General features: G+C 45.0%; 1 protein-coding gene across 1 annotated transcript in view; it reads right to left on the bottom strand.

Annotated features, from left to right (window-relative positions):
- CCDC85C (coiled-coil domain containing 85C) overlaps positions 1-11240 on the bottom strand; it is a 139447-nt gene extending 128207 nt beyond the window's left edge. The window contains exon 1 of the mRNA XM_077267350.1: positions 10108-11240. Coding sequence (XP_077123465.1) covers positions 10108-10816 — 709 coding nt within the window. The 5' untranslated portion in view covers positions 10817-11240. The remainder of the gene's footprint in view (positions 1-10107) is intronic.
- Positions 11241-16278: the final 5038 nt, after the last annotated feature.

Here is a 16278-nt window from a genome sequence, read left to right as displayed (position 1 = left end):
AGCTGAAATGGCAATATTACTCTCCCACTGTTTTTTTATGTATTTTTTTTTTTTATTTTCAGGGAGACTTTAGAAACCAAATAATATTAAAAAAACCAAAAAATAAATAGGCTTTCTATGGCCCACTGAATGAAAGGGAGAGAGGTGGCACACCCAGGAGTCAAGACTGGCACACAAGCTGAAAGGGCAATATTACTCTCCCACTGTTTTTTTATGTATTTTTTTTTTTTATTTTCAGGGAGACTTTAGAAACCAAATAATATTAAAAAAACCAAAAAATAAATAGGCTTTCTATGGCCCACAATTAGAGAGAGAGGTGGCACACCCAGGAGTCAAGACTGGCACACAAGCTGAAATGGCAATATTACTCTCCCACTGTTTTTTTATGTATTTTTTTTTTTTATTTTCAGGGAGACTTTAGAAACCAAATAATATTAAAAAAAACAAAAAATAAATAGGCTTTCTATGGCCCACAATTAGAGAGAGAGGTGGCACACCCAGGAGTCAAGACTGGCACACAAGCTGAAATGGCAATATTACTCTCCCACTGTTTTTTTATGTTTTTTTTTTTTATTTTCAGGGAGACTTTAGAAACCAAATAATATTAAAAAAACCAAAAAATAAATAGGCTTTCTATGGCCCACTGAATGAAAGGGAGAGAGGTGGCACACCCAGGAGTCAAGACTGGCACACAAGCTGAAAGGGCAATATTACTCTCCCACTGTTTTTTTATGTATTTTTTTTTTTTATTTTCAGGGAGACTTTAGAAACCAAATAATATTAAAAAAACCAAAAAATAAATAGGCTTTCTATGGCCCACTGAATGAAAGGGAGAGAGGTGGCACACCCAGGAGTCAAGACTGGCACACAAGCTGAAAGGGCAATATTACTCTCCCACTGTTTTTTTATGTATTTTTTTTTTTTATTTTCAGGGAGACTTTAGAAACCAAATAATATTAAAAAAACCAAAAAATAAATAGGCTTTCTATGGCCCACAATTAGAGAGAGAGGTGGCACACCCAGGAGTCAAGACTGGCACACAAGCTGAAATGGCAATATTACTCTCCCACTGTTTTTTTATGTTTTTTTTTTTTATTTTCAGGGAGACTTTAGAAACCAAATAATATTAAAAAAAAAACAAAAAAACAAGGCTTTCTATGGCCCACTGAATGAGAGGGAGAGAGGTGGCACACCCAGGAGTCAAGACTGGCACACAAGCTGAAATGGCAATATTACTCTCCCACTGTTTTTTTATGTATTTTTTTTTTTTATTTTCAGGGAGACTTTAGAAACCAAATAATATTAAAAAAACCAAAAAATAAATAGGCTTTCTATGGCCCACTGAATGAAAGGGAGAGAGGTGGCACACCCAGGAGTCAAGACTGGCACACAAGCTGAAAGGGCAATATTACTCTCCCACTGTTTTTTTATGTATTTTTTTTTTTTATTTTCAGGGAGACTTTAGAAACCAAATAATATTAAAAAAACCAAAAAATAAATAGGCTTTCTATGGCCCACTGAATGAAAGGGAGAGAGGTGGCACACCCAGGAGTCAAGACTGGCACACAAGCTGAAAGGGCAATATTACTCTCCCACTGTTTTTTTATGTATTTTTTTTTTTTATTTTCAGGGAGACTTTAGAAACCAAATAATATTAAAAAAACCAAAAAATAAATAGGCTTTCTATGGCCCACAATTAGAGAGAGAGGTGGCACACCCAGGAGTCAAGACTGGCACACAAGCTGAAATGGCAATATTACTCTCCCACTGTTTTTTTATGTTTTTTTTTTTTATTTTCAGGGAGACTTTAGAAACCAAATAATATTAAAAAAAAAACAAAAAAACAAGGCTTTCTATGGCCCACTGAATGAGAGGGAGAGAGGTGGCACACCCAGGAGTCAAGACTGGCACACAAGCTGAAATGGCAATATTACTCTCCCACTGTTTTTTTATGTATTTTTTTTTTTTATTTTCAGGGAGACTTTAGAAACCAAATAATATTAAAAAAACCAAAAAATAAATAGGCTTTCTATGGCCCACTGAATGAAAGGGAGAGAGGTGGCACACCCAGGAGTCAAGACTGGCACACAAGCTGAAAGGGCAATATTACTCTCCCACTGTTTTTTTATGTATTTTTTTTTTTTATTTTCAGGGAGACTTTAGAAACCAAATAATATTAAAAAAACCAAAAAATAAATAGGCTTTCTATGGCCCACAATTAGAGAGAGAGGTGGCACACCCAGGAGTCAAGACTGGCACACAAGCTGAAATGGCAATATTACTCTCCCACTGTTTTTTTATGTTTTTTTTTTTTATTTTCAGGGAGACTTTAGAAACCAAATAATATTAAAAAAAAAACAAAAAAACAAGGCTTTCTATGGCCCACTGAATGAGAGGGAGAGAGGTGGCACACCCAGGAGTCAAGACTGGCACACAAGCTGAAAGGGCAATATTACTCTCCCACTGTTTTTTTATGTATTTTTTTTTTTTATTTTCAGGGAGACTTTAGAAACCAAATAATATTAAAAAAACCAAAAAATAAATAGGCTTTCTATGGCCCACTGAATGAAAGGGAGAGAGGTGGCACACCCAGGAGTCAAGACTGGCACACAAGCTGAAAGGGCAATATTACTCTCCCACTGTTTTTTTATGTATTTTTTTTTTTTATTTTCAGGGAGACTTTAGAAACCAAATAATATTAAAAAAACCAAAAAATAAATAGGCTTTCTATGGCCCACAATTAGAGAGAGAGGTGGCACACCCAGGAGTCAAGACTGGCACACAAGCTGAAATGGCAATATTACTCTCCCACTGTTTTTTTATGTTTTTTTTTTTTATTTTCAGGGAGACTTTAGAAACCAAATAATATTAAAAAAAAAACAAAAAAACAAGGCTTTCTATGGCCCACTGAATGAGAGGGAGAGAGGTGGCACACCCAGGAGTCAAGACTGGCACACAAGCTGAAATGGCAATATTACTCTCCCACTGTTTTTTTATGTATTTTTTTTTTTTATTTTCAGGGAGACTTTAGAAACCAAATAATATTAAAAAAACCAAAAAATAAATAGGCTTTCTATGGCCCACTGAATGAAAGGGAGAGAGGTGGCACACCCAGGAGTCAAGACTGGCACACAAGCTGAAAGGGCAATATTACTCTCCCACTGTTTTTTTATGTTTTTTTTTTTTTTTCAGGGAGACTTTAGAAACCAAATAATATTAAAAAAAAAAAAAAAAAAAAAAATAGGCTTGCTATAGCCCACTGAATGAGAGATAGCACACACAGCAGTGGCACACAAGCCCTGACTGAGGCCAATATTTTTCTCCCACTGATTGATGTAGTGTTTTTGTGTTGAGGTAGATTTTAGAACACAAATCACGGAAAAAATAAATAGGCTTTCTATGGCCCACTGAATGAAAGGGAGAGAGGTGGCACACCCAGGAGTCAAGACTGGCACACAAGCTGAAAGGGCAATATTACTCTCCCACTGTTTTTTTATGTATTTTTTGTTTTTTCAGGGAGACTTTAGAAACCCAATAATATTTAAAAAAAAAAATAAATAGGCTTTCTATGGCCCACTGAATGAGAGGGAGAGAGGTGGCACACCCAGGAGTCAAGACTGGCACACAAGCTGAAAGGGCAATATTATTCTCCCACTGTTTTTTTAGGTTTTTTTTTTTTTTTTCAGGGAGAATTAGAAACCAAATAATATTAAAAAAAAAAAAAAAAAATAGGCTTGCTATAGCCCACTGAATGAGAGATAGCACACACAGCAGTGGCACACAAGCCCTGACTGAGGCCAATATTTTTCTCCCACTGATTGATGTACTGTTTTTGTGTTGAGGTAGATTTTAGAACACAAATCACGGAAAAAATAAATAGGCTTTCTATGGCCCACTCAGTGAGAGATGGCACACACAGGGATGGCACTGTAGCAGAAATGCCAATCTTAATCTCCCACAAAAAAAAAAAAAAAAAAAAAAAAAAAAACTGTCCTACAATTACTATCTCCCTGCAGTAATGTAAGCCAGGTATGGCAGGCAGCAATAGGAGTGGACTGATGCACAAATTAAATAAAAAGTGTGGAAAAACAGAAAAGATAGCTGTGCAGAAAGGAAGGAACAAGAGGATATGTGCTTTGAAAAAAGCAGTTGGTTTCCACAGTGGCGTACACACAGCAATACAGCTATCACGGAGCCTTCTAGGGCAGCCCAATGAGCTACAGCGCTGAGGGGAAAAAAAAAAAAAAATAGCTTCCACAGTCCCTGCACACCGAAGGTGGTGTTGGACAGTGGAAATCGCTGCAGCACAAGCGGTTTGGTGGTTAGTGGACCCTGCCTAACGCTCTCCCTGCTTCTGACGAAGCGGCAGCAACCTGTCCCTAAGCTCAGATCAGCAGCAGTAAGATGGCGGTCGGCGGGAACGCCCCTTTATAGCCCCTGTGACGCCGCAGACAGCAAGCCAATCACTGCAATGCCCTTCTCTAAGATGGTGGGGACCAGGATCTATGTCATCACGCTGCCCACACTCTGCGTTCACCTTCATTGGCTGAGAAATGGCGCTTTTCGCGTCATTGAAACGCGACTTTGGCGCGAAAGTCGCGTACCGCATGGCCGACAAGCACAGGGGTCGGATCGGGTTTCATGAGACGCCGACTTAGCCAAAAGTCGGCGACTTTTGAAAATGATCGACCCGTTTCGCTCAACCCTAGTGGGCACCATGACTCCTTTCTGCCCCAGTTTCGCCCATTTTGTCAGATCTTGAAGCCGAAGCCAAAGCCAAAAGCCAGAATTCTGGTGTGAACATTTTGATGCACTGGACCCATTGTGTGCACATCATAGTCTAAAAAAAAACTAAATCTCATCCCTAAAAAAAAGCGTTTCCTGAATCAGTTTTAAAAAATTGGTCATTTTTTAATGCCTCAAAAAAAAAAATTACGTGTGAACATTGCCTTAAGGAACACAACAGAATGAAATTTGCGCCAGGGTTCGATCCTTCTCAATCACCAGTATACTAGGAAAGACAGACGGACTACTAGTAGACCCCAGTAAGTTGGTGCTTTGGGGAGTTTTCTGAAAAATTAACTTTCAAACATAACAAGGCAGTTCCTCCGACACACCAGCTTCGCTCACTTCAGCTTTGGGAGAGGAGCAGGAATGGTGGCAACAAGGTTATGGATATCTTCTGGATTGCCGGCACGATCGGCAGGTTTCGGTAGATGCGCCGTCACTGGTCCTACTCATCTCCTGATGCGAACAAAGACGGAATACCTCTTCAATGCCAACTTTATGGAAAGCAGCTAACCAAACTTCTAGCCAGCACTTCCATCAGATTTATGCATGAGGAAGATAATTTGCCTCCTCTGGATTTTTTATATTTTTCCAAACTATCCTCCCATTATATGGGCACTGACTCCAGAGGTTAGCATCCTGATGATGATGGTACCTCTATAGATAGTCACTGACATTCAGGATGTATTTTACAGCTGCCAGTTAAAAAAAAAAAAAAAACAAGCCTGCAGAGATGGAACATGACCGGGCAGGTAAATTCAGTCTCTTTTGTGAAAGGTTTTATTTGACATGTACTGAAATATAGAAAGGAGAGCGGAAGATACAATGGACTTCCAACTGCAACATGGGACAAAGACGATGCCAGGGTTTGAATAAAAACTATTATCCCCCCTCAGTAACGATAAGGAGTCCGTGTTAACTGTTTTTCTTTTTGTTGAATCCAAAGATGGGCAGCGCATTTGCTTAAAGGGAATCTGTCACCAGTTTTTTGGGCTACCAGGTAAAAATACCATTCAATTCAGTGCCCCCATTACACAAGTACTTCTGATACCCCCTGACTCCCCACATATGATCCATAAATACCTTTTTTATTCCTCTTGCGTTGTATGTTAATATGATTAGTGTCTGTCTCTCCCCCCTCCTCGCTTGCTTCTACGCATTCCTTGCGGTGAATTTCGGCGATTGCGTAGTTTTCACACGTGCGCATTCCAAAGGCATCTCGCGCGTGGGCAGTATGCTTTGCCCAACAGTGGGCAAAGCAGAAAAGCTGTATTGTGCATGCGCCGGCTACGCAATCATAGATGCCGTTACAGTTGAAAGCAATAATGGCGGAGAGGGCGTCAGATGACGCTGCCTCTCCCATCATTCCTCTCTGCCTCTGACACAGCAGGTGCGCGATGGCGTCACTTCATCACGTACCCGCTGTGTATCGGGTAGACTGCAGTGCATGCAACTGCTGTTACCTGAGCATAGCCGGAATCAGCGAGGGAACGAGGAGGTGAGGTGAGTATTATGTTTGTTATATATGAGTGAGTCCTGGTTGCATTATACTATATGAGGGGGGCAGCATTATACCCTATGAGGGGGGCAGCATTACACCCTATGAGGGGGGCTGCATTATACCCTATAAGGGAGGGCAGCATTATACCCTATGAGGGGGCTGCATTATACCCTATGACGGGGGCAACATTATACCCTATGAGGGGGGCTGCATTATACCCTATGAGGGGGCTACATTATATTCTATGGGGGGCTGCATTATACTCTGAGGGAGGCTACATTATATTCTATGGGGGCAGCATTATACCCTATGAGGGAGCTGCATTTTACTTTATGAGGGGGCTAAATTGTATTCTATGGGGGGCTGAATTATACCTTTTGAGGGGGTTGCATTATACTCTGAGGGGGCAACATTATACACCATGAGGCTGGCTGCATTATATACTATGAGGGGATCTGCATTATATTATACGAGGGGGCTGCATTATATTCTATCAAGGGGCTACTTTATATTCTATGAGGGGGCTACTTTGTAATCTATGAGGGGGCTGCATTATATTCTATGAGGGGGCTACATTATATTCTATGAGGGGACTACTTTATATTCTATTAGAGGGCTGCATTATATTTTATGAGAGGGCTACTTTATATTCTATGAGGAGGCTACATTATATTCTATGAGGGGGCTACATTACATTCTATGAGGGGGCTGCATTATATTCTATGAGAGGGCTACCCCAACCCCTGCTATATCATTAAGACGTGTATTACCTTATATTATGCCCTGATATTAGCGCGTTTTACCACACAATCGGTGGTCTTGTATTTATTTCTATGTAGCTACATAGTGGGCCCCAAGAATGATTTTCTCTGGTGGGCCCAAGGTGCTCCAGTCCGATGCTGTGTCCGCTGTGTCCAAAGCGCTGCCGTCTATTGAATGCAGGTGAATCCACTTGTGTTCATTGAACCGTACGGATTCACCATGTCTAATACATTGAAAGGGTGAAATTTATCTTGTGGAGACTCGAGTCTCTGCAAGAGACATTGACATGCTGTGGTCTGGGAAGATGAGCTGCATGTCCATCTCCGTGGGTGAGCTGCGGGCATCTGTGGGCGCATAGTGGAAATGAGATTTCTTGAACTCCCATCCACTATGCTGTAACATCTGAATGCTGCGCAAGTACGCAACATCCAACCCGTAGCGTTTACTGACCGTGTGCACATACCCTTACAGATACTTGCTGCAGTTCAAAGCAGCTATTAAAAGTGCACAAACTAGTTAGTTAAAACAGGACATTCATCAAGTAGTTTGAGAGACAAAAAGCAAAATAAATTAATAAAGAACATTAAAAAGATTATTAACTTTGCAAAAGCTAAACAACAATTAAAATATGCAAAAAAAAGTTTAGTTACTCTTTAAATTCACAGTAAGCATGCATTCTTTAGGGCCAATACACACAGCCAAGCATTCAGTTCCATATCATACCACCATATGGTGCCTCTTTGAAGCTCAGTATTGTGCATAAAAGAATCCGATGGAATAAATTAGGGGTGCATAGAGGTATAACATGGGTCTGTAGTCACTAGAATTTAATTTCAAGATTTCCCAAAAAATATTTTTCTTCAACTGCTGTGTACTCAAGTGCAGCCTTAAGAATGCAGCAATCACAAAAGCTTCTCGGCTTCCTCATGTGGTATGTACATTGCACACTACTTATCTTCTGTATTGACACCAAGCAAATATCAACAGACTCTTGGAAAGGAAATTCACAGAACAACTCAGTCATCCCACAAGATCTACAGTCACAAAAAAAAGGCCGCATTACGTCACTGGTAACAACTTCAGAAAATATGGCTACGGGAGTTTTTGACAGTTGTCCTCAATAATGCATGTCGGAGTCCAGACCTAAAACATCAGGTGTGATTATAGTTGACTTATAGTCCATGAAGAGGACACCTGAGGAGCTGTTAGGTAAAGCCGGCAGATCTGATACGGCAGGGCCATGGCAGTCACTGGTGAATTGCTTTGTAGGATAGCTGGTCATTGCGTGCGGACAGCCCAACAGATGGACCAAATTTATTAAGGAGTCATGATCCTCTTAATAAAGTTAGCAAATCTTATCCTGTTCTTTTTTTTTTTTTTTAACTGGTCAAAAAGTATTTGGAACCGGTAAATCATCCATTACCTAAATCACCGGTGACCACCGATGTACCCGCCAGCAACAGCTGAGGCTACTCTACATTTTCAGGTACCCCCAGCAGCTATAGTTTTTCTTCGACATGTGCCCCATAAGGGAATGAGCACCACTGGTTCCCTAGAATGAAGGAGTCACTTCACCTGTATGCCACTTTACTGAAGCTAATGCTAAGTGCAATCAAGGCACTGCAATTTACGGTAAGTGAAGCCTGAAGGAGCATGACACTCTGGAGATAACTGAGGTTCCTTCATTCTAACAATTATTGGGCAGTCTGGGCTCATGAGTCTCCACCACTAATATCTTCAGTTATGACTCTGACTGTGAACCCCCAACAACCACAAGAACAAAAGATCCTTCATGCCCCTTTGGTTCTCGTTGGCCTCTCTCGGGACTCTGGAGAGACAAAGAAGAGCCCAAGGATATTGTCCTTCTCGCGAGAAGACATGTCTTTCTTCCACCATAGAGCAACCCTATGGTCACAAAATTAGTCGAAGACAACACTGGAGACAACCCATCCAAGAAAAATCATTGTCAGCTTTGGAAATCATCTCTGTTGACATCAACGGATGCAAAACTTCCTGCTGTGGGTGGACTATGGTGTGAACTCATCTTCTACATAAATCCCATTGTCATCACAGGAGTGTAGCTTTAATTATACATGAGTTGTGTCATGGGTATAATATCTATCTTATATGACTGATTTATGGTTCATTCTCATAAATCCACTCATTATTTTACATCACTCTTTCGACATATCATCCAGTCTTTACGACAAGACAATGGACAACTATAATGACCACAGCTGTCAGACGCTTGCTTTACTGCCACATCCTATTAACAAGTTACTCCCAAAAGTTTCTGATCGAATGAAATGCAATGTAACATTTCTACATTGCCCAACCTATTTTAGTTCAAGGTCCATCAATGTCAAGCTCTTTGGAGTTAGATGGGATCAACCCTAGGAGAACCTGAAGAAAAATTCTTTGTGGTCCTACAACCTTCACAGCTCACTCAATAAATTGGAAAATCCTGACTACAGAAGCAGAATTAACATATGAGGATCCTCAATACAAGTCAAGGAGGTTTTGGACAGTCCAGGTCCCATATTGTCTACATTGTACTTAGCATTTAAGAAGTATTGATGCATTAGAAGTTGGGTGTTTTTGACATTTTCTGAAATATTAAAACCCAGGTCATTACAAAGGTCAAATAGGAGGAGAAGGAATATCAGAAATACATAAGTGAGAAATCTAAAGACCCCAAAACAAGATGTTCTGGAGAAACATCATGTCCATAAAGACCAGTTTTCAGAAAGCCTAAGGGGAATCTTACATGGCCCTCAAGTCTGATGAGGGTTTATTACATGAAGGTTAGGAAAAATGTCTTAAGACAAGAATCTAGAAGAAGTCCATTTTACCCCTCATTTTTTTCCCGACGGTACCTAGAAAGCGGCCAATATCCTACTCCTACTAGTAGAACACATGTCTAGATACATATAGATACAATGTATTTGCTTCCTGGATATTTTTTCCTCCCCCTTTAGCTCTGCTGCTTCTGATTAAATTGCATATTATCTGAACACTTCACAAACAAATCACCAGATAGGAAGCCAAGGACTTACCATTCAAACCATTAGGAATACTTCTGTGATGGGGAAGGGTGGAAAGGTCATCTGCAGATCTCCTGATGGTCCCAGTTTTATTCTCCACTGGCTTGGGGTGATGAGGATGATGGTGATGGTCAGGACTGCCTGCGCTGCCAGTACTTGATGTGCTGCTGCCATCCCCTACATCCCTTGCCCCAGAGCTTCCATTCAAATTGGTCAGACTGTTTTGGCTATCAATGGAGCTCCTAGACCCTGCTCCATTCCTCTCCTCATCCAGCATGACGACTATCTCCTTCAGCTCCAAGTTATCTCTAATGAGAGCCTCCTGCTTGGCTTCCAGCTCCTTTAGCTTTTGCTGATATGACCCTACCTCCTTCCACATCACACTGGCAGTGTGTCTCCCAAATCTCTGCCATTCCCTGGAAAGCTTTTTCCCCTTTTGCCTATCATCATCCAGAAAGCAACACAGCTCCCTGAGCTCCTGGTTGTCATCTTGAAGTTTCTGGTTGACTTCCTTCAACCCCCTGATCTCATGAAGATGGACCTGCAGCCTCCTGTTTACATCCTTCATTAAATTGCCATGTTCCACCATCAGATTCATCTTCTCAATCTCCACTTTCCTCAGCCTCTTGACAAGGTCCTCCTTGCTCCACCTGAGAAGCTCCTCATCTGAGGTCGTGTTCAGGTCTTCTGCTGACCCTGTTCCTTGGGGAAGCTTTGCCATGACAAGTCTTCAGGGATGCAAAAAAAGAGGGAATTAGAATTCAATCAAACTCCCCTTAATGTGCAAAACTAGCATTCCTGAGCTGCTGCTATACAGCAGATTCCTGCATCAGCCATGGTGCAGAGGTCTCATGCATCGCAGGTGAGAACTTGTGCAGAAGCAGAAGGTGTAATCCAATAGTGTCCAGCCTCAGACCCCCTCCGGAGAGGCGCTGCAGGCAGTCATTTGTAGCGGAGCCTCCTGCACAGTCCGGGCTCGGTCCCGCAGCTCTGCTGTCTCCGGCTCCTCTGCCTCCTCCTCCCCTCCTGCTGCTGCCTGTCCTCCACTCACTGAGCGCTTTTTTTTCTTCTCTGAATCAAACAAGCTTTACTGACAAATGCATTGCCTGACAACACGATTCAAACTGGGTCAACGTTCTAAGGCTACAGTACTTTCACACATCAGGTTTTCACTGTCAGGCTCAATCCGGCTAAATTTAAAAAAAACGGATCCAGCGAATGTTGTCGCCGGATCTGTTTTTTTTTTCCCATAGACTTGTATTAGTGCCAGATGGCGCCGGATGACATTGCGTTTCGTCCGTTTTTTGACGGATCCGGAAAATCTGCCGTTTCCGGTTTCTGGAAAAAACGTCCATAGCAACGTTTTTTGTCTCCGGCGAAAAAGCTAAAATGGAAGCCTATGGGAGCCGGAAGGTTCTGGATCCAGAAAATAACGGATTTCGGCGCCGGATTCCGGTTTTTTAAACTGAGCATGCTCCAATTTTTTTTTATCCAATAATCTAGATATGCTAGCCGGATCTGTCGAAAAAACGGATTCGTTGCATCAGTTTTTCCACAATCTGCGCCGGATCCGGTTTTTCCAACATTCGCCAGATTGTGCTTGATGCAAAAAACCTGATGTGTGAAAGTAGCCTAAGAGAAACAGAGTAACAATAGCAAGTGGAGGGGGCCAGAAGCAGAGGAGAGGGGTGCGCGGTGCCGACCGAAGATAGGTGCCGGCCACACAGGAGAGGGGGTCTGGCCGAAGAGGGGTGCCGGCCACAGAGGAGAATGGGTCTGGTCAAAGAGGGGTGCCGGCCACACAGGAGGGGGTCTGGCTGAAGAGGGGTAACGGCCACAGAGGAGAGTGGGTCTGGTCAAAGAGGGGTGCCGGCCACACAGGAGGGGGTCTGGCTGAAGAGGGGTAACGACCACAGAGGAGAGTGGGTCTGGCCAAAGAGGGGTGCCGGCCACAGAGGAGAGTGGGTCTGGCCAAAGAGGGGTGCCGGCCACAGAGGAGAGTGGGTCCAGCCGAAGAGGGGTGCCGGCTACAGAGGAGAGTGGGTCTGGCCAAAGAGGGGTGCCGGCTACAGAGGAGAGTGGATCCGGCCAAAGAGGGGTGCTGGCCACAGAGGAGAATGGGTCTGGCCAAAGAGGGGTGCCGGCCACAGAGGAGAGTGGGTCCGGCCAAAGAGGGGTGCCATCTACAGGAGAGGGGGTCCGGCCAAAGAGGGGTGCCGGCTACAGAGGAGAGTGGATCCGGCCAAAGAGGGGTGCTGGCCACAGAGGAGAATGGGTCTGGCCAAAGAGGGGTGCCGGCCACAGAGGAGAGTGGGTCTGGCCAAAGAGGGGTGCCGGCCACAGAGGAGAGTGGGTCTGGCCAAAGAGGGGTGCCGGCCACAGAGGAGAGTGGGTCCAGCCGAAGAGGGGTGCCGGCTACAGAGGAGAGTGGGTCTGGCCAAAGAGGGGTGCCGGCTACAGAGGAGAGTGGATCCGGCCAAAGAGGGGTGCTGGCCACAGAGGAGAATGGGTCTGGCCAAAGAGGGGTGCCGGCCACAGAGGAGAGTGGGTCCGGCCAAAGAGGGGTGCCATCTACAGGAGAGGGGGTCCGGCCAAAGAGGGGTGCCGGCTACAGAGGAGAGTGGATCCGGCCAAAGAGGGGTGCTGGCCACAGAGGAGAATGGGTCTGGCCAAAGAGGGGTGCCGGCCACAGAGGAGAGTGGGTCCGGCCAAAGAGGGGTGCCGGCCACAGAGGAGAGTGGGTCCGGCCAAAGAGGGGTGCCGGCCACAGAGGAGAATGAGTCTGGCCAAAGAGGGGTCCAGGCTACAGAGGAGAGTGGGTCCGGCCAAAGAGGGGTGCTGGCCACAGAGGAGAGTGGGTCCGACCAAAGAGGTGCCGGCCACAGAGGAGAGTGGGTCCGGCCAAAGAGGGGTGCCATCTACAGGAGAGGGGGTCCGGCCAAAGAGGGGTGCCGGCCACAGAGGAGAATGGGTCTGGCCAAAGAGGGGTGCCGGCCACAGAGGAGAGTGGGTCCAGCCGAAGAGGGGTGCCGGCTACAGAGGAGAGTGGATCCGGCCAAAGAGGGGTGCTGGCCACAGAGGAGAATGGGTCTGGCCAAAGAGGGGTGCCGGCCACAGAGGAGAGTGGGTCCGGCCAAAGAGGGGTGCCGGCCACAGAGGAGAGTGGGTCTGGCCAAAGAGGGGTCCAGGCTACAGAGGAGAGTGGGTCCGGCCAAAGAGGGGTGCTGGCCACAGAGGAGAGTGGGTTCGACCAAAGAGGTGCCGGCCACAGAGGAGAGTGGGTCCGGCCAAAGAGGGGTGCCATCTACAGGAGAGGGGGTCCGGCCAAAGAGGGGTGCCGGCCACAGAGGAGAATGAGTCTGGCCAAAGAGGGGTGCCGGCCACAGAGGAGAGTGGGTCCAGCCAAAGAGGGGTGCCATCTACAGAGGAGAGGGGGTCTGGCCGAAAAGGGGTGCCGGCTACAGAGGAGAAGGTCTGGCTGAAGAGAAGTGCCGGCCACAGAGAAGAGTGGGTCTGGGCAAAGAGGGGTGCTGGCCACAGAGAAGAGTGGGCTTGGCCAAAGAGGGGTGCTTGCTGCAAGGGAGAGGGGGTTTGGCAGAAGAGTGGTGCTGGATACAAGGAGAGGGGTGCCGGCCGCAATTAAGAGGAATGCCGGCTGCAAAGGAGGAGGGGTGCTGGCAACAGAAGAGAGGGGTCCCGGCAGCAGAGGAGAGGGATACCATCCGCAAAAGAGAGGGGTGCTGTCCGCATTCCGCAAAGGAGTGGGGTTCTGGTGAAAGAGGAAAGGGGTGACAGCCACAAGGAGAGGGATGCTGACTGCAAGGAGAAGGATGCCGGCCACATAGGAGAGGGGTGCTCACCACAGAGAGGAGTGCCGGCTGAAGACGGGTGCCAGCTACAAGGAAAGGGATGCAAGGGAGAGGGGGTCCGGCCGAAGAGGGGTGCTGGCCAAAGGAGAGGGGTGCCGACCGCAAGGGAGAGGGGTCCGGCCGAAGAGGGATGCTGGCCACAATGAGAGGAGTGCTGACCACAAATAGAGGGGTGTCAGCTGCAGAGGAGAAGGGTGCCAGCCACAAGGAGAGGGGTGCCGGCCACAAGGAAAGGGGTGTCACCGGCAGAGAAGAGGGATGCCGGGGTAAGATTAGAAGGGTTCCGGCCGCAGAGGAGAGGTGTGCCGGCGGCAGAGGAGAGGAAAGGGGTGCTGGCCCAAGGAGGGTGCAGTCTGCAAAGGAGAGGGGTACCGGCCGCAAAGGAGAGGGGTGATGGCTGCAGGTGTGGGGGACCTGCCACAAAGAAGAGGGTCCGGATCTAAATACCATTGAACACCTGTGAAGAGAGATCTTTAATTACTGTTGGGAGAAGGTGCCTTCAAATATGAGAGGCCTGGGGCAGTTTGCAAAAGAAGAAAGCTCCAAAATTCTAGTTGAGCAGTACGAAGCTCGTTGATGGTTATAGGAAGCAAGTGATTGCAGTTATTTATTCCAAATTTTGTCTGGTCCATCTTTGTTTTCTGTGTGAAATTATGTCCAGTTTGACTTTTTTCTCTATTTTTTCGTGTTGTTCCAGTACACACAAGGGAAATAAATGTGTATAATAAAACACTTGTAATTGCAATAATATTCTGGGAGAAATACGTCATTTCTGGAACAATTTCAATGGTGCCAACACTTTTGGCGATGACTGTAAAATAAGAAATAACAATGAATAATAATAAAGCCATGGAGTATAGAGACACAAGTAGGTAGATATATGCAAGAGTTTTAATAGCTAATAGATGATACAGTAGATAGATACATAGATAATGTATCCATCTGTATCACGTCGATACCGAAAAATAATAGACATAGTACAGATGGATGATAGATGTATAGCCAGAATGATCACACTGTAGACCAAGGGTCTCAAACACGCGGCGGTGCACGCTAGAAGAGAGGAGGCGGCACAGAGCTCTGGGAGTTTCGCAGCTGCTGGAGAGCCGCCCACAATGCAGGACGCGTCGCCATGGATACACAGAGTGACTTCCGACTGTCCTGTGCGCGGAGAATGAGCTGCGCGTCGCCAAGCAGGAAGTCGAGCAGCAGTGTGCAGCACCTGTGACGTGAAAGTGAATGAGTCTTCCTTCCTGGAGGCTGGAGCAAAGCATTGCGGGGGGATACAGAGCCTGGCTGGGAGGATCTACTACATGGGCTGTTGTATACTACGTGGGCTGTTATATAGTACGTGGGCTGTTATATACTACATGGGCTGTCATAAACTACGTGGGCTGTTATATACTACGTGGGATGTTATATACTACATGGGCTGCTATATACTATGTGGGCTGTGTTATATACTATGAGGGCTTTTATACACTACGTGGGCTATTATATACTACGTGTGCTGTTATATTCTACGTGGCTGTGTTATATACTATGTGGGCTGTGTTATATACTACGTGGGTTGTGCTATATTCTACGTGGATGTTATATACTGCGTGGGCTGTGTTATATACTAGGTGGGCTGTTATATACTACGTGGGCTGTTATATACTACGTAGGCTGTTATATACTACGTGGGCTGTTATATACTACGTGGGCTGTGTTATATACTACGTGGGCTGTGTTATATACTATGAGGGCTGTAATATACTACGTGGGCTGTTATATACTATGTGGGCTGTGTTATATACTATGTGGGCTGTGTTATATACTACGTGGGCTGTTATATACTACGTGGGCTGTGCTATATTCTACGTGGCTGTTATATACTGCGTGGGCTGTTATACACTATGTGGCTGTGCTATATACTATGCGTGGCTGTGCTATATACTATGTGGTCTGTGTTGTATACTATGTGGCTGTGTTATATACTATGTGTGCTTTTATATTCTATGTGGCTGTGTTATATACTACGTGGGCTGTGTTATATACTACAAGGGCTGTTATATACTATGTGCGCTGTTATATACTATGAGGGCTGTTATATACTACGTGGGCTGTGTTATATACTATGTGTGCTGTTATATTCTACGTGGCTGTTATATACTACGTGGGCTGTGTTATACAGTTATATGAAAAAGTTTTGGCACCCCTATTAATCTTAAGCTTAATGTTTTATAAAAATTGGTTTTTTTTGCAACAGCTATTTCAGTTTCATATATCTAATAACTGTTGGACACAGTAATGTTTCTGCCTTGAAATGAGG

Source organism: Ranitomeya variabilis, chromosome 1, assembly GCF_051348905.1.
Source record: "Ranitomeya variabilis isolate aRanVar5 chromosome 1, aRanVar5.hap1, whole genome shotgun sequence".
NCBI classification, from domain to species: domain Eukaryota; kingdom Metazoa; phylum Chordata; class Amphibia; order Anura; family Dendrobatidae; genus Ranitomeya; species Ranitomeya variabilis.
Note: the sequence above shows the minus strand (reverse complement) of the source record. Positions and strands in the feature narration are given on the sequence as shown.